We start from the raw sequence: 19141 nt of genomic DNA, 5'->3' as shown, positions 1-19141 counted from the left end.
GGGAGGATGATACCTGGGCAGTCCCAGGGGATAGGGGTGCAAGGGGTGCAGAGGGAGTGGGGAGGCAGACCCCAGACCCTCTTCCCCGGCCAGACTACCCCTGAGCTACACTGAAGTTTGAGGATGGTGTATTTAGAGAGGGGCAGTCAGAAGAGCTAATCAGAATTTCAGAGGAGATCCACAGTCTGGAAGGTCTTCTGAGCTTCTATCCTCTACCCTCCTACCCATGGACTTCCTTCAAGGCATCTAGAACGAGGTCTTCTTTTAGTTTTAAAAACCAGCCTAACCCTTTGTACTCCACTCTTCCTCTGAGGGACTTTTTACAAAGCAGTACAATGTAGTGGAAAAGATGAGTTCAGGGTCAGAGGACCTGGGTTCAAATTGCAACTCTAGCTGTGTGACCTCGGGCAAATCACTTAACCTTTCTGGACCTTGACTCCTCTTCTTGGAATAGTTTTTCTTTAAAATCTTGGTGAGGTTTACATGCTAGAAGAATCCGCTGTCTACCCTGGTTTCAAGTGCCTTTTTTTTTTAAACCCCTTACCAACTGTATTTTCAATACTAGGTACTGGTTCTAAGACAGGAGAGTGGTAAGAGCTAGGCAATGAAGGTTAAGTGACTTGCCCAGGGTCACACAGCTAGGAAGTGTCTGAAATTTGTCTCCAGCCTGGCTCTATCCACTGAGCCACTTCTGCCTCCAATTTTTCTTTTGATTCTTTGTCCCACACTCTAGGACCACCTGCAAGAGCAGCCCAAAGCCTCTTTTAGGAGCTAAGTGATTCCAGTTCTTTAAACATCATTCCACAGGTCCCAAACCCAGATCTGAACCTGTCCTATGGGTATTCAATTCTCTGTAGGCAGAGAGGTTTCCCTAATCATTTATTTCAACTCTCTTCCCCTTCCAAGGTTCTGACATGTCCAATCACTTCCTGGGGGGGGGGGGGGAAGGACCTTGAGACTCCTTCCTGCAGGATGAGGCGGTCTAAAGAGCACCTGTTTAGAATTAGGAGGCTCAGGTCCAAATCTTGCTTCCAACACTTCATGGTTGTGAACCTCAGTTTGCTCACCTGTGAGATGGGAACAATTATGGACCTACCTGTTCTGCAAGACTATTCAAGAAAAGTCTTTGGTAAACTTAAAGCACCATAGACATGAGTCCCTACCCCAGTGACCTGGGACAAAGCTCAGTTTGTCCCCTGCTGGTTATGGCTCCATACCTGGTTACTGGCCAAAAACTCAAAGGGAGAAGGATATATGACACGTGTAGCTTTAATAATTTAACTGGTAGAGGAGTCTCAGCCTTGATCCAGAGATCTGGAGATAAAGGTCAGTGCTGGGAAATGGTTCCTGGTTGGAGGATGGGAGTGGGAGCCCCACTGGGTTAGAGAACGGTTTAGAAGTTCCCCTGACACCTTCCAGAATGGAGTATGAGAATGAGGACAACAGAAAGGACCACAGCAATATCCCAACGATGGCCTCTGAAAAGAGTGGAGAGAAGGAAACCTCCCTGTGTCCTCGGCAGGGGTTGGGGGGGTCCGAGTCAGCAGGACCACACACTGGTCCTTCCCTGCCCTCATCTCACCTTGAGCAGAGGGGGTGACCAAGGCTGGATACCACTTCAGACCCAAGACTCTTCATCTTCCTGTGGGAGCCAGGATGGACCAGCAGGTCGTGATCCCAGACTCTCCGTGGATGGGCCAATGCTGACCTCTGATGGGGAGATCTCTTCCTCATCCACCGAGCCCCCATCTCCTGCACTGCCCAGCCGACCCCTCAACTTAGGGGTAGTAGGAGGCACCTTGGCTTGGCTCTGGCGGTAGGCCAAGGGAGTGGGAATCCGGGAGGGTCGCTTTTCTGGCCGGTGGTCTCGACGAGGACGGATCTTGGACTTCAACTTTAGCTTATAGATGGATGGGATCCTTTCTGGTTTCTTCAACATCCTCCTGCCTTTCCCTGTGGTTGTCTTGGGCTTTTCCAAGTCAGAGGTGTCCACTGGTTGAGGTACGTCATTGCCATTGACCTCAGGGAGTGGAGCCCTGGACTGGCCTCCCTGCTCTCCAAGAGCTTTTGTATTTCTGACTCCTATACCAGTCTTCCTCTTCCTCCTCTCATCTTCATCCAGGCTCACCTTTTCCTCTGAATCACGCTTGCTTAGAGGTGTATCTAGCTCAGGAGTATGCATATCGGGGGTCCCCCAGCCACTCATGTCCACCTTGAGGAGGGCTGGGGGCTCCAGGGCCAACTCTCGGATGACACTATCATAAGAAGCCCCAGGCACTGGCCACCGGTGAGGGATATATACATCACTTCGAGGAACGTGCATTTCTGGGGGCTCAATGGGGCAGGGAGTCACTCCTGGATGGGCTCCTCTGGCTTCTAGAATCTTGATATTGGTCAAGATTTCCTCTTCCAGATTCTGGTACAGTGCCTGTTCCTTGGTCTTGTCAATGGGCAGAGTGGTGAATGTCTGTCTTCCATGCTGATGCCTGGGTGAATGGTCTCTTCCAGCCTCTGTCACAGTCCTCAGTGCCTGATCCTGGCCTCCTGAGCTCACCTCCTGGGACTGGCTTCCATTTTGGGACTGAGGGGTGTTTCTTCCTCCAGCTCTGACCCTTATGGTGGTGGAGTCTCTTCCTGTCTCCGTTGCTGGACCCGAGATTCGATTTCCAGATTCTGAGGGATTCTTCTCTGGTGTTAGTGGGCAACTGGGAGATGAACAGATTGGGATCTTGGTGGCCTCTTTAATTGGGGAAGAGGATTGGACAGATCCATTGTCCTTAAGATGGGAGGCAATGGCTCCTTTGGCCTGATCCTGGGAAGGCTTCTCAGTTCCCAGAAGGGGTTGTTTGAAGGTAAAGGACTTGGATAGATTGGAGGAACAAGGTAGGGTAGATGTCACTCTTCCTGGTGGTTCTTTAGGAGCCACCTCAGGATCTGAAACCTTCTGGAGAGTAGAATCAGTGACTCCGCTTCCCTGGCTCCAACGAGGAGGGGTCCCTCCTCTGGAAGCCTCAGGGGAGCATCTGTCTTTCCATTGTCTTAAAGGAACTCGGTGCAAATCCTGACCAGTTTGTGTGACTGATGACTGGGGTTTCTGGGATGCATCTCCAGCTGGAGACGGCTGACAAGAAGGGATTCGTGTGAGTGAGGACTGGGATTTGGAGTCTCCATGTCCAGCTGTCGACAGCAAGTAGGATGGGGTGGCTGGTCTTTCTCGGCTCCTGCAGTAGAGTCAAAGGGTTCTAGTGGGATAGTCTCCTCCAGCCTCCTTTGGGTAAGATGGCTTCTCTCCTACCCACAAGACAATGACTTCTCCTATTCTGGGGAAAGAGGTACTCTTGCCCGTCTCCCTTACTCACCAGAAGAGATAGATCTGGGCAAATTCAATTCAACTCTGATTTCATCATTTTTTGCTGGCCATTGGATAGAGATGAGCTAGTCTCCTCCCCTCAGGACAACCACCTTTTCCCTTTGACGTGAATAATGACAGCTGTCCCCCCTTCCACTTCTCTGGGCTCAATATTCTCACAACCCTCACTTCCATCTTCTCCCCACCGGGAAGGGATACTATTCAAAGACTAGGTAGGTTGTTGATTCTTCCCAAGGAAGTCGCAATAATATTAGATCATTGGACTCTCAGCCTGATTCTACCAACAACTCGGGCTAGTTGTCCACCTCTCCAGGCCTCAGTTTCCTCATCTTTAAGATGAAGAAGCTGGATTAGATGCCCTCTCAGGGTCTCTCCCAACTCTGGCATTTCATGGTCAATGATGATGAGCTGGGAGAATCAGGGAAAAGGCAAAAGAAATCAAGTGCCCAGATTGGGTTCTGGAGGGAAATGGGAAGGATTCGAAAGAGACTGAGAACTAGGAAGTTGTCCTGAGAATAGTGGGGTGCTGTCCCGCCTCCATACCTTTGAATGGCAGCTGTCTCTCCTGGAGACTCCACCCCTGCCCCCCACCTGTTGTGAGGTTTGGGGGAGCAGGAGGTGGGAGGTCTCAGCTTTCGGCCTGGAGGTGTGTATGTCTTCCAAGCCACTGGGGGCAGAGGGCTCTGGGAACGGCTGATGGTCAGAATGGGCTGAGGCTGTGTGGAGCCCCCTTGTACCCTCACCTCATGCTGTACTGGGGGGATGTGTGGCTTCTGGGGATGGCCCATCTTGTGAGCTGCCAAAACAGTCGCCCCAGGAGTGAAGGAACAGAGAGGGAGAAAAAGAGGGCTCAGCATCTGCTGATCGTGCCCAATTGCCCACAGCATCATTTTCCTGCCATTCCCCACCTCACCTAAGAGCCAGACACTATTTTCCCTAGGAGTTTTAAGCGCCATCATCTCTTCAAGTGTTCGGGTGCCACCAGGTGGTAATTCATGGCATTTCAATTCCCTTTACCTGCTTTCCATTTACTTCTGGGACTTCCATGACTCTCAACCACCCAGGACAGTCACTCCCAGTCAACGCTTCTATCTGCTGTTCTTCTAGAAGCTGTTCTCTCTTCTGCTTGGAAATAGCTATCAGCCCCCAGTTCCTCCTCAAAACTTGAGCTCCCCGTCCCACTTCCCCTTCCATCTGCCCCATCTCTATAGAGAGGAGAACTTTATTATTATTATTTTTTAAATAAACCCTTACCTTCCATCTTGGAATCAATTCATTCCAAGGCAGAAAAGTGGTAAGGGCTAGGCAATGGGGGTCAAGTGACTTTCCCAGGGTCACACAGCTGGGGAGTGTCTGAGGTCATATTTGAACCCAGGACCCTCCCGTCTCCAGGTCTGGCTCTCAATCCAGCTGCCCCAATGAGGATGACATTAGATAGTGGAGAGACCTTGGTAGCTGAAAGACACTCACAGAGAGAGGTACATCGGCAGGGGTCGTGTTTATCCAAGTAATGGCTTAGTGTGTCCCAGCCACCTCCTACTCGGACCATCACATGATTTCTCAAGATCTGCCAGAGATAAGGGTAAAGTTAGAAGAGAGAGGCATGAATGGGACAGGTGCCTCACCAAGATGTGGATCAGGGCTTTGCCTTAAACTACTCTACTGTAGAGTACGTAGGCTCGTGCTAAAGAACATCCCAAGATGTAGGACCTCCCAGCTTTCTATGTCTATGGATGTCTTTCAATTCTCTAGGCAGGAAAAGAGCCCTCAACAGTAGCAACAGCCCTCATTTACATAACATTTAACAAATATAATTTAATTCTATCCTCACAACTTCTCCAGAGAGAAAGTGCTATTACTATCCTCCTTTACAAATAAGGAAATGGAGGTAGAGGCTAAGTGACTGGAATCACACACAGCTTTTAAGTATGTGAGACTGGATTTGAATACAGATCTTCCTGGTTCCAGATCCAGGACTGTAAAAATGGAGATTTTGAACCCTAGACTTCAATCCCCAGAAATCCTTGGTATTTCCCAGAATTCCCTATAATCTCACCTGAGTCTCCCCGTTGGCGAGATCACAATTTGTATTTAACTGGCAGTAACGCCTCCCATGCTCTCTTCTCTTTCTTTTGCAATGATGTAGAAAGTAGTGGTAAACTAAGCGCAGGGATTTTGAATGGGCTAATCAGCTATGGGAACGTGGTTTTTATTTTTTATCCTCTTTATTCCTTGATTTCTAATAATCCTTAATAAACCTCATGAAATATATTTTTATTATTAGCTATAAATTAATTTTTACAGTACTCTCTGAGGCTCAGGGTAACGGTCATTTTCTCAAGGTTCCCCAGCTAGAAAAATATTCGGGATTTGAACACAGAACCTCTGTCTACAAACCTCATGTTCATCCTGAATGCCTTGACCTTGTGTGTGTACTCTCACATGTAATATGGATTGTAGCCCGAATCCCTGATCGCTGGCACATCTCTTCCTCGTCACAAAAGGACATGTGTCTTGGGCACACGGGCACACGCACATATACATACACACAGAGTGTGTTGGGAGTGATTCCTATGGGCATGAGTACCTGCCCTTCCAACTTTGCCATTGGGCTGTATGGCTAGGGACCATATTCCATAAACACAGCCAGCTTCCGTGCTTCCATATCCATGCCAGCAGGAAGCATGAGCCGGGGTTCACCTGTGACCCCACATCTCCCTCCTCTGCCCTGGGCACTGCGGGAAGTCAGTGCCCTCCTTCTTAGCCCTAAGCTCAGCCCCTCTCAAGGCGGGCAGGGCTGGTCACCATTCCTCCTCCTCTGGGTATCTGGAGCCAGCTGCCACTTGGTTGGAGGGGCTTCACAACTCTCTCAGTTCTCCAGGAATTATCTGAGAGGCTCCTGACTCCCTAATATTACCCAATGAGGCCCCTGTTCTCCAACACCCCAAATACTCAGAACAAGGACTCCTTTTCTCATTAGTATCTCTGTATCTCCTGCCTCTAGTTGCCCCCTTCTTCAGTAATCTAAAAGAACAACCCTCCACCCATACTTTTTATCTCTGGGGACTCCCTTCCTTCCCTTTCTTCTCCTACCCCAGTGCAGGAGAAGGGACAAGGACCTTCCATCCTTGGCTGAGGAAATCTCCTTACGCAAGGGAGAAGGAGGAAGGCTCTGAGACTAGGCTTCTGTCAGGAACTCACCCGGACAAAGATGAGGGTGTTGGAATCCCCCACTTGGTATTTTCCCTCCGACACCTTGACCATGGAGAACTGAACAGGGCAGGTACAGTGACTCACCAGGTTCTGCACCTGCAAGGGAAGCCAGGAGGTGAGTTCCTGGGGGACCCCCCTAGTCCCCATCAGGACCATTTCTCTACACCCAGCCTCCATCCCATCATCTCTCACATCCACGTGCAGGATTGAGAAAGAAGGAGGAGGACGTTGGAGTATTGTAGTGTCTTTCTGGTAGGCATCCTCCAGAGAGCAGTTGGGAGCCAGGTGGGGAGCAGGAAGGAGGAGAGATCATTTATTAACAAGTTCTCTAAGAGGAGCTAAATCACAGGGTAAATTTCAAAGGAAGTTGAGAAAACTTTTCTAAGAAATACTGTTCTAGAGAGGGGATTTGCCTGCAGTCGCACAGAAAGCAGTGTTAGTGACTGGCACCCAGAGTTCCTGTCTTTCCGATTTGGGGAAGCCGGAAAGCTCGGTCACCCCAAGAGGCCAGACAGGGTGGTGAGGAGAGCTGTCTCAGCTCTGGATCTCAGCACCCTCCACCCCAATGTTAAGCATGTGATAGGGGGAACAGAGTGGTTGGGCTGGAAGGTCAGGTATATTCAGGGGTACATGCGGTCATCCTTTCTTGAAGGGAACCCCTCACTCCTCACCATTTGGTCCAAGTTTTTGAAATGGCAGGCTTTGCGGGCAGGAGGAGATGGTGGAGGAGGGTCAGGAGGGGGCAGAGCCAGCTCTTGACGCAATTCTTCTTCAATTTCCTCCTCCAGATGCACCAGAGTGGGTGCTGCCACCCCAAACCTCCAGGCTCGCCGTCCTAGCTCCAGCAGGCACAAGATCACGTGTTTTTCATTCTTCCTAAGCACCAGGTCCTCTGTTTCAAACATCAGAACCTCTGTGGGCCAGAGAAGGGAAAATGGGGTGATCACCACCTGAGGAACCAGCTTCTTCCTCCTTTTTCCTTCCCTTCTAGGAAAAGTGGTCCTACTGGGAAAAGGGGAAATTCCTTGGGTAACCCACTGTCAGGTTCTTAAGGAAGGTTTAGGGCTCAGCAAGACAAATGGGATTTTAGATTCCTAGAATGCCAAAGTTGGGAGAGACCTGGGAGATCAACTCATCCAAACCCTCTGTTTTACAAGATGAGGAAACTGAGACCCAGAGTCAAAGGTCATAGAGCTGGCAGGGAGAAGAGTGAGGTGTGTGTGTGGGGGAAACCCAGGTTTCTGATTTCACTGTTCAGAGATCTTTCTTTTTGTTGATGGCAACACTGGGCTTGGAAAACACCAAGTTTCAAAATTCAAATGGGCCTCAGTGGCCATCTTTGAAATATGGGTCATGTTATCTCCTGGGTGGGAAGCACCAAGACCTCAGAGTCAGAAAAACCTGGTTCCAAGTCTTGCCTCTGATTTATTCTGGCTGTGCAAATATTGGCAAGCTAGATAGCCCCAAAGAGTGTCATAGGCAACTTTCTGAGTATAAATTCTTGTGTGTGTGTACTCTTGTGTGTGTGTGTGTGTGTGTGTGTGTGTGTGTGTGTGTGTGTGTGAGGTGTTTCTACATTGGGGCTTCTCCACATTGGTACAATACATGCCCCCTTTCCCACCCATCCAAAAATAGTCTCCTAAGATCATGATAGTCAAGTCAGCCTGAGGGCAGAGGACTGGACAAAGTGGGGACTACTTGACAGAAAAGGATGGAGTTTATGAAGTAGCAGGTTACCTGTAAGATTGGCATTTAGAAAGATAACTTTAGAAAGATATCAAGAAAGGGGTTAACCTCTCCTGGAACCCCCCCCCCCCTTTCTAAAACCCTTTCCTTCTGTCTTAGTATCGATTTAAAGACATAAGAGTAGCAAGGGTTAGGCAATTGGGGTAAGTGACTTGACCAGGGTCACAAAGCTAGGAAGTGTCTGAGGCCAGATTTGCACCCAAGTCCTCCCAACTCCAGGCCTGGTGCTCTATCCACTGTGCTATTTAGCTGCCCCTCCTGGTACCATCTTCATCCTAGCTTTTCATAATCTCAATTTTTTTTTTTCAATTCAATTCAACACATATCTATTTGCTGTTAAACTTCCTCTTAATAGCATCTAGAAAATACTATGAAACATCTTCTAAATGTAAGACACCAAGAGGATAGAAACCAGGGCCTCAGTGAGGAAAGCTTGGGTTCAAGTCCATGATATGTTCTGGCCATATGACTCTAGATAAATCATTTAAATGCTCACTACCCCAGATAATAATTACATAGATCATGGAATCATAGATGAAGACCTGAAAGGAACCCCAGAAACCATCTGGGTATTTTGTAGATGAGGAAACTGAATCCCAGGGAGATAAGCATCTTGCATAAGACTGCACAAGTAGTGAGCACTAAGGGCAAGATTTGAACCCAGGTCTTTTTACTGTAGAGCCATAGTCCTACACTGCCTGATTAGTAAAGAGAATTTCCTTATAGGGAGTTCTCATATCCATGAAATCACAGATTCAGGAATCCCCTAATTAGATAAATGAATAAATGAAAGAGTGGATATATGAATGGATGAATGAATAAATAAGTAGCTATAAAATGAATAGATAAATGAATAAATGATCAAATAAGAGAATAAGGAAATGAATGGAGATGGGTAGATAAATAGGTAGAGAGGTAGGGAGATAAGTAGACAGATATACAGATATATAAGGCACTGCTAGACACTGGGATACATAGATACAGACAGACACAGATAGATGGATGGGTGGATGGATAGATGGATGCATGGATAGATGGATGGATGGACCAATGCATAAGGTATTGCTAGCCATTGGAGTTACAAAGATGAAACTAAGAACAGTTCCTGCCCTCAAGGGGCTTACATGAAACAGTTGCTTTCTTTCTCTATTTCCACTTCTGGAATGGTATCAGGGGTATGAGGAAGATGGACATGAGTATTAGACATGAATAAAGCATGATGGTTTGGCATGATCAGTCCCTAGAGGAGATTTGGAGCTGGAAGTCTGCTCTTTGTGTTTTTTTCTGGGGGCAATGGAATAGTAATGGCTTAAGTTCAAAGCATCTAATACTTGAAGACTATGGAGTGTAAAGATAATTTTAGGGTTGTGACTTAAAATCTAAATTAATTGGTCACCAGGGAAAATCCCAAATAAAATACCCAAGTCAGTCTGGAAATTTATGGTAATTTTAATTAATATAGAGGGAAGGATTTTAAGGAGAAAGAGGGGAGAGGGTATAGGATTTCTCCCACCTGGCCTGTGCCAGGGGGAGTTCAAGATCTCTGCTGCTGGGTCTCTGAAGGAGATTAGAGGCTTCTAAGAGAACAAAGTTTGGAAGTAAAGGAGGAAAAACTCAGCCAGAAATTCACCACTGAACCAGACAATAGCTGTAGCCATGCCAAGATGCCGAAAGACCCAGCACACTGCCACCAGCCACCTCTCTGCTGCCAAAGGTATAGGAGAGAGGAAGTGATGCCAAATATATAGACCTTTTACTCTTGTGTCCCCTTCTCTAAATTTTCACATCTACCAATCACATCAAAGGCTTTTCTCCAGGACTGCCCATTCTTTAGTTCTCATCTTCTTTGATCAGATTATAGCTTTAGAGTTACTTAACACTTCTTTGTTAAGTTCACCTTTTGTTAGTTACTTAACCTTTTTGTGATTAATTTACCCTTTATAGTTACTTAACACCTTTTTGTATTAAGCTCTAAAATAGACTTAACTTAAAGTTCTAGCTTCACTATAAAGTAAAAACTAGGTACCTTTATTGTTCAATCAGGAGATTACAATTTTATCTTCACCATAAAGTAAAATCTAAGTAAGGTGGAGTAATCTAAAGTTCACAAGACATTCCTGATTTTGTTAGACTAAGTAGGGTGGAGTAATCTAAAGTTCACAGGAGGCAATGATACTGATTTACTCTTTCAGTGTTTTTTGATTGCTTACTATGAGACAAGGGAGATGGCCCTTAGAGATATGACTAGAAACCAAGACTCTATATAATGCTGACAACTTTTTACTACTTTGAGTTTTGCAAGGGACTTTTCATGCAACAACCCACTGAGGTAGATAGGGTGGCATTATTTTCCCCCATTTTATAGATGAGAAAACTGAGACTGAGAGGAATTAAATGACTTACCCAGGATCACACAGCTAATAATTATCTAAGTCAGGATTTGAACTCTTTTTGACAAGTTCAGTTCTTGTCAAAAAGAAGAAACTGGCAAGTGAGTTCTTTCTGACAAATTAATCATTCATCTATTATGGCACCTAGTTGCCTCTAGCTGAGTAGAACCCAGAGCTGCCAGATACCAGTCCCATGCTCCTTCCACTACCCTGGCCCCAAAAGATGCCATTTCTTAATGTGGGCCCCAGGTGGATCCTGACGAGGCAATTACCTTTGATGCCCATCTCCTTCCGGCACCACTGGATGAAGTTGGAGACATTGTCCCGAGCCTGAAAAGTACCTGGCTGAGCTGTCCCATTGCAGCAAACCCCAGAACTGGGCAGCAAAATTCTCTTGGCCAAAGCTGGAGACTGGGCCAGAAAGTCTTGGGCAGCTTGAGTGACTGCATTGGCATGTTGGCACAACAAATGGCCAGTCTCCAGCATCTCCAGGAAGTTGGCTGAGTCAATATCCAGCTCGTAGAGATTCCGGAGCCAGTCGGCCAGGTCCTCTTTCATTGCCTCGAGGTACTGCTCACTGGACTTGAAGGGTCGGATGCTACGGATTGGGGGGTCTGGGAGTCTGGACATTGTCTTGCCACTGGGCTGGAACCTGGAGGGGCTGGTGACAAGTGACCCTCCACTCATCTTCCAAGTCTTGACCTAGAGAGGCAAACCCAATGCTGTGTCTTTCTCCTCTGCTTTCCCTCAACCTGGCTGTTCCTGAATTCTGTGTCTCAGGATGATCAACTGAGAGATTCCCTTCTCAGCTGCCTCTAGGCTGATCCTGTCCTCCCTGATCTATCCATTCTTCTCTTCTTAGTCCTCTCAGGAGTCCATTCTCTCCATTCTGCTCACTCTTCAGGCTGCATCTCCATGGCAAAACTTGCTCCAACACGCCACTTCCGCCAGCCCACTGGGTTCTTGAATCCCTTCCTGAACTTTGTCTCTCCCTTCTGCACTTAGTTACTAGTAACTACCTCAGTCTTCTGGTTGCTGAGGCCATCCTGCCTCCAGGTTGGGGTGGTGGGCTCCCTTTCCTCTCCTAGGAGCTGCACTGGTCAAGTGAACTCTCCTTCTCTCCCCCCACCTACCCCTTCACACTATGGCAGGTTGGCCAGACTATTCCTGCTGGGCTCCTTCCTCTCCTTGGTTACAGGGGCTACTACAAACACTCCCTATTAACTCCTTCAGGGTAGCCACTGGCAGGCTTTGCCCAGGCTTGCTCCCTGGATTACAGAGAGAAGGTACAGAGAGGAGAGGATGAGACCCAGGAAACTCATCCTTCTATTGGGATACATGTAAGTAAATGGCATCTGATAGATTGTTTTTCCTTGATTTGTGGAATTTGTGGCAGAAAGGAAGAAAGAGATATGAGGAGAGAGGGATAGAGGTTGGAGAAGGAAGAAACCTGAGGGGTGAAGCAGGGTCTGAAAGGATTTCTGTAGGTAATATATCCTCTCTTCATCTTTTTGTCTCTGTCTGTCTTTCTAGCTATTTGTCTCTGCATCTATGTTCTGTCTCTATTTGTCTCTGTTAGTTTGTCAATCTTTATTAAATCTGTTTTATTTTAAAAACAAACTGGAATTTTTCTTCCTCCACTCTTCTCTCTCTCTTCATCTCTTCCTATTCAAATCACCAAGCTCTACTTCTTCTGAAGCTCTTTAGATTCTTGCTGGGAAGAACGCTCTTGACATCTGCTTGATGATTCCAGAACTTCAGGCTCTGAAAAAGTAGGGGAAGAGGAGACAGTTAGGTGGCTCAGTGGATAGAGAGCCAGACCTGAAGTAGAAGGTCCTTGGTTCAAATCTAGATTCAGATACTTTCTAGATTCAGATACTTCCTAGATGTATGGCCCTGAGCAAGTCACTTAACCCCAATTGCTAAGCCTTTATCACTCTTCTGCCTTAGAATTAATACTTAGTAGTGGTTCTAAGACAGGATTAATTCTTAGTAGTGGTTCTAAGACAGAATTAATACTTACTAGTGGTTCTAAGACAGAATGTAAGAAAAAAAGAAAAGTAGAAGATAAGTAGTTACTGTTCCAAATATTCCCAATGTGAGAATCACCACTGGTCTGTTCTAGTGGTAATACTTGGGTAGTTATGGTTCTAGTTCTGACTGCCCATTTTTTCCAGATTCTTTCTTTCTAGGATGAGACTGATTCACTCACCCGTATCTGTATCTGGTATGTTGGGGGTGATTCTTCAAAAGAGTGAGTATTAGGCTTCAACTTACTCTCAGGATCCTGGGAGGGAACCTTAGTATTGAGGGAGACACATTTTGACCATTCACAACTGTAGCTTCTCCATCCCCACTGGTGTGCTTCTCATTTAAACAAATCAGTCAAGAAGATACCATTGACTTTTTTTTTAATATACAACCCTTACCTTCTAGACATCTTAGAATCAATACTAAGTATCAATTCTAAGACAGAAGAGCAGTAAGGGCTAGGCAATGGGGGTTAAGTGACTTGCCCAGAGATATACAGGTAGGAAATATTTTAGGTCAGATTTGAACCTGAGCCATTTAAAAACCTCCAGGCATGATTCTGACCTAACTATTGTACTCAGCTGCCATTCACTTTCTTTCTTTTTTCTGTTTCAATTCAATTCAATTCAAATCAGTTCTGAATTTGCGATGCTCATCAGGTTAGCTTTCTAGACTGTGACATGTTTCTCCCTTCTTGAACTATAGAGGACAATGAAGGGCAAGGTGAGATCTTCCTTATATCAAGCAGTTAATAGGGCTAGAGAGAAAGACCTCCTTTCCCCAGGCAGGGCTTCAAACAGCAGGGGATTCTGCTGTCATCCAATCAGCTCCCAACATCAGAACCTTTCTTCAATCAGATTAGCTCCCTAAATCAACTGCTACATCTCTTCCCAGTCAGTTTGTTTCAGATAGACTCAGGTCAAAGCAGTTGCTATTATTTTCTTTTTTCTGCTATATTTCTCTACTTTTGTTGATTGTCAACTCTGTGGGCTTTTATCTTCTGTATTCTGTATGTAGTTTCTTTTTTTTTTTAAATATTATTTTATTTGGTCGTTTTCATACATTATTCACTGGAAACAAAGGTCGTTTTCTTTTCCTCCCCTCCCCCCCCCCCCCCCCCCCCCCGCCTTTCCCTCTCCCATAGCCGACGCATGATTCCACTGGTTATCACATGTGTTCTTGATTCGAACCCATTTCCCTGTTGTTGGAGTTTGCATTATAGTGTTCATTTAGAGTCTCTCCTCAGTCTTATCTCCTCCAACCCTGTAGTCAAGCAGTTGCTTTTCAGCGGTGTTTTTACTCCCACAGTTTATCCTCTGCTTGTGGGTAGTATTTTTTTTTTAGATCCCTGCAGATTGTTCAGGGATTGCATTGATACTAATGGAGAAGTCCATCACCTTCGATTGTACCACAATGTATCAGTCTCTGTGTACAATGTTTTCCTGGTTCTGCTCCTCTCGCTCTGCATTACTTCCTGGAGGTTGTTCCAGTCTCCATGGAACTTCTCCACTTTATTATTCCTTTTAGCACAATAGTATTCCATCACCAGCATATACCACAATTTGTTCAGCCATTCCCCAATTGAGGGGCATCCCCTCATTTTCCAATTCCTGGTCACCACAAAGAGCGCAGCTATGAATATTTTTGTACAAGTCTTTTTGTCCATTATCTCTTTGGGGTACAAGCCCAGCAGTGCTATGGCTGGATCAAAGGGCAGACAGTCTTTTATCACCCTTTGGACATAGTTCCAAATTGCCCTCCAGAATGGTTGGATCAATTCACAACTCCACCAGCAATGAATTAATGTCCCCACTTTGCCACATCCCCTCCAGCATTCATTACTTTGCATAGCTGTCATGTTAGCCAATCTGCTAGGTGTGAGATGATACCTCAGAGTTGTTTTGATTTGCATCTCTCTGATTATAAGAGATGTAGAACACTTCTTCATGTGCTTGTTAATAGTTTTGATTTCATTGGCTGAGAACTGCCTATTCATGTCCCTTGCCCATTTATCAATTGGAGAATGGCTTGATTTTTTGTACAATTGATTTAGTTCTTTATAAATTTTAGTAATTAAACCCTTGTCAGAGGTTTTTATGAAGATTGTTTCCCAATTTGTTGCTACCCTTCTGATTTTGGTTACATTGGTTTTGTTTGTACAAAAACTTTTTAATTTGATGTAATCCAGATTATTTATTTTGCATTTTGTAATTCTTTCTAATTCTTGCTTGGTTTTGAAGTATTTCCCTTCCCAAAGGTCTGACATGTATACTATTCTGTGTTCGCCTAATTTTCTTATAGTTTCCTTCTTTATGTTCAAGTCATTCATCCATTTTGAATTTATCTTGGTGTAGGGTGTGAGGTGTTGATCTAAGCCTAATCTTTCCCACACTGTCCTCCAATTTTCCCAACAGTTTTTATGAAATAGTGGATTTTTGTCCCAAAAGCTGGGATCTTTGGGTTTGTCATATACTGTCTTGCTGAGGTTGCTTGCCCCCAGTCTATTCCACTGATCCTCCTTTCTGTCTCTTAGCCAGTACCAGATTGTTTTGGTGACCGCTGCTTTATAATATAGTCTGAGATCTGGGACTGCAAGGCCCCCTTCCTTTGTATTTTTTTTTTCATTATTTCCCTGGATATCCTTGATCTTTTGTTCTTCCAAATGAACTTTGTTATGGTTTTTTCTAAATCAGTAAAAAAAATTTTTGGAAGTTCCATGGGTATGGCACTAAATAGATAGATGAGTTTGGGTAGGATGGTCATTTTTATTATATTGGCTCGTCCTACCCATGAGCAGTTAATGTTCTTCCAATTGTTCAAGTCTAGTTTTAGTTGTGTGGAAAGTGTTTTGTAGTTGTGTTCATATAGATCCTGTGTTTGTCTCGGGAGATAGATTCCTAAGTTTTTTATTTTGTCTTGGGTAATTTTGAATGGGATTTCTCTTTCTAGTTCTTGCTGCTGAGCTGTGTTGGAATTATATAGAAATGCTGATGACTTATGTGGGTTTATTTTGTATCCTGCAACTTTGCTAAAGTTGTTGATTATTTCAATTAGCTTTTTGGTTGAGTCTCTAGGATTCTTTAAGTAGACCATCATGTCATCTGCAAAGAGCGATAATTTGGTCTCCTCCTGGCCTATTTTGATGCCTTCAATTTCTTTTTCTTCTCTAATTGCTACTGCTAGTGTTTCTAATACAATGTCAAATAATAGAGGTGATAATGGGCATCCTTGTTTCACTCCTGATCTTAATGGGAATGGATTTAGTTTATCCCCATTGCAGATGATATTAGCTGATGGTTTTAGATATATACTGTTTATTATTTTTAGGAATGACCCTTCTATTCCTATGCTTTCTAGTGTTTTTAGTAGGAATGGGTGTTGTATTTTATCAAAGGCTTTTTCTGCATCTATTGAGATAATCATGTGATTCTTGTTGGTTTGCTTGTTGATGTGGTCAATTATGTGGATAGTTTTCCTAATGTTGAACCAGCCCTACATCCCTGGTATGAATCCTACTTGATCATGGTGGATGACCCTTCTAATCACTTGCTGGAGTCTTTTTGCTAGTATCCTATTTAAGATTTTTGCATCTATATTCATTAGGGAGATTGGCCTATAGTTTTCTTTCTCTGTTTTTGGCCTGCCTGGCTTTGGAATTAGTACCATGCTTGTGTCATAAAAGGAGTTTGGTAGGACTCCCTCTTTGCTTATTATGTCAAATAGTTTGTATAATATTGGGGTTAACTGTTCTCTGAAGGTTTGATAGAATTCACTGGTGAATCCATCAGGCCCTGGGGATTTTTTCTTAGGCAGTTCTTTGATGGCTTGATGGATTTCAATTTCTGATATGGGATTATTTAAGAAAACTATTTCTTCTTCTGTTAGTCTAGGCAATTTATATTTTTGTAAATATTCATCCATATCACCTAGGTTGGTATATTTATTGCCATATAGTTGGGCAAAGTAGTTTTTAATGATTGCCTTAATTTCCTCTTCATTTGAGGTGAGATCCCCCTTTTCATCCTTGATGCTATTAATTTGCCTTTCTTCTTTCCTTTTTTTAATTAAATTAACCAGTACTTTGTCTATTTTGTCTGTTTTTTCAAAGTACCAGCTTCTAGTCTTGTTTATTAGCTCAATAGTTCTGTCACTTTCTATTTTATTAATTTCTCCCTTAATTTTTAGGATCTCTAGTATGGTTTTCTTCTGGGGGTTTTTAATTTGTTCATTCTCAAGTTTTTTTATTTGCATTTCCAATTCCTTGGTCTCTGTCCTCCCTAATTTGTTAATATATGCACTGAGGGATATGAATTTTCCTCTAAGTACTGCCTTGGCTGCATCCCATAAGGTTTGAAAGGATGTTTCGCCGTTGTCATTTTCTTCAACGGAATTGTTAATTGTTTCTATGATTTCTTCTCTAACTATCCGATTTTGGAGTATCATGTTATTTAATTTCCAATTAATTTTTGATCTGGGTCTCCATGTACCCTTGCCGATCAATATTTTAATTGCCTTGTGATCTGAAAAGGCTGCAGTTAATATTTCTGCTTTTCTGCATTTAAGTGCCATGTTTCTATGACCTAGTGTATGATCTATTTTTGTGAATGTGCCATGTGGTGCTGAAAAGAAGGTGTATTCTTTTTTGTCCCTATTTATTTTTCTCCATATGTCTATTAACTCTAATTTTTCTAAGATTTCATTCACCTCTTTTACCTCTTTCTTGTTTATTTTTTGGTTTGATTTATCTAAATTTGATAGTGGTTGGTTCAAGTCTCCCACTAATATGGTTTTACTGTCTATTTCCTCCTTCAATTCTCCTAGTTTCTCTATTAAAAATTTGGATGCTATACCATTTGGTGCATACATGTTGATTAGTGATATTTCCTCATTGTCTATATTTCCTTTTAGCAGAATATATTTACCTTCCCTGTCCCTTTTGATCAGGTCTATTTGTACTTTGGCTTTGTCAGATATCATGATTGCAACTCCTGCCTTCTTTCTATCGGTTGAGGCCTGTATGTAGCTTCTAATGGGACCTTATGGGTCAGTCAACTCATTATATATATACATATACATATATATATATATATATATATGGATAGATAGATTAGCTTCTAGAAATCAATGAACTGCAACCATCTTTGCCATCTATTAGTAATTTTACTTCTGAGGGATTACTTTTCTCTTAGGTCCTCTCAGAACTGTCTATTTCTCCTCAAGCTGCTCTTCTCCATGTTTACCACAAAAATATCCCTTTCTATCACTTTCAGTAAAGATACTGTCTACATAAGAAAGGGACTTTATGTCTTATGTGTATTACTAATTAGTATTGTTATATTTTATCTTTTATTATTATCTTTTCACTGGCTGGAGGAGAAACCTGGGTCCAAGTCCCATATCTGGAAAAAGAACTTATATGTACCAAATTTTTAAAATAGCCATTCTTTTCAGAGTGGCAAAGAATGGGAAACTAAGAGGTATCTATCAATAATGGAATGGCATATAAATGGGAAAGGAATGCTATTGTGCTGTAAAATAGAATGGAAGAAATGGTTTGGGAGAAAGTTGATACGACTTGAATGAAGTGATGATGCGGAATAAGGTGAGTAGATTCAAAACAATTTATATAATAACAACAAAGTTGCGAGATGAACAACTTTAAAACACTTAGGAACTCTAATCAATGCAGTGACCAGCTATGATTCCAGAAGACTCACTAGAAATCATGTTATCTAAATCTTGGCAGAGAAGTGATGGATCCAAGATGCTGAATGAGAAATGCATTTTTAGACATGGACAATGGGGGGATTTGTTTTTCTTGATTATACATATTTATTACAAAGATTTTTGTTTTCCTTCCTTTTTTCCTTTTTTTTGTAGTTGGAGGGGACACTGGGGAGATGGGAAGAGAGAAAATAACTGCTTCTTCATCGAAAAAATAAAAGTTTAAAAACTTATCTCTGATGTTTATTGTAAAGTCATTTAATTTCTCCATTTTGGTTGTCCTCATTTGTAAAATGGAGATTTTAATACTTGTAAATTTATTTCACTATCAAATAAGATATTGTTTCTAAAGCTCTTTTAATTTTTTGAAACTTACTTTCTTAGTATCAATTCTAAGACAGGAGAGCAGCAAAGGCTAAGCATTCAGGGTTAAATGACTTGCACAGGGTCACACAACTAGGAAGTATCTAAGGTCAAATTTGAACCCAGTTCCTCCCAACTCCAGGTCTGGTGCTTTATCCATTGTTGCTATTTAGCTTCCCCTCTTAATGGTCTTTGTAAACCTCAAAGTGCCATATAGTTGCCAGCCATTCTGATTGTTGTTACTATTCTAATGGTAGACAGATGCTAATAGTAGAAGCATCAGTAGTAGTAATTTATATATATA

General features: G+C 43.4%; 1 protein-coding gene across 1 annotated transcript; it reads right to left on the bottom strand.

Moving 5' to 3' along the window:
• Positions 1 to 32: 32 nt before the first annotated feature.
• GAS2L2 (growth arrest specific 2 like 2) lies at positions 33 to 11907 on the bottom strand. The gene is made up of 6 exons (XM_001373443.5): positions 10992 to 11907; positions 7255 to 7496; positions 6572 to 6679; positions 4841 to 4937; positions 3914 to 4166; positions 33 to 3221 (listed from the first exon to the last, which is right to left on the bottom strand). The coding sequence occupies exons 1-6, from the start codon at positions 11404 to 11406 to the stop codon at positions 1619 to 1621; spliced, it is 2718 nt and encodes a 905-aa protein (XP_001373480.2). The 5' UTR covers positions 11407 to 11907; the 3' UTR covers positions 33 to 1618.
• Positions 11908 to 19141: the final 7234 nt, after the last annotated feature.

The sequence above is a fragment of the Monodelphis domestica genome, chromosome 2 (assembly GCF_027887165.1).
Source record: "Monodelphis domestica isolate mMonDom1 chromosome 2, mMonDom1.pri, whole genome shotgun sequence".
Taxonomy (NCBI): Eukaryota; Metazoa; Chordata; class Mammalia; order Didelphimorphia; family Didelphidae; genus Monodelphis; species Monodelphis domestica.
Note: the sequence above shows the minus strand (reverse complement) of the source record. Positions and strands in the feature narration are given on the sequence as shown.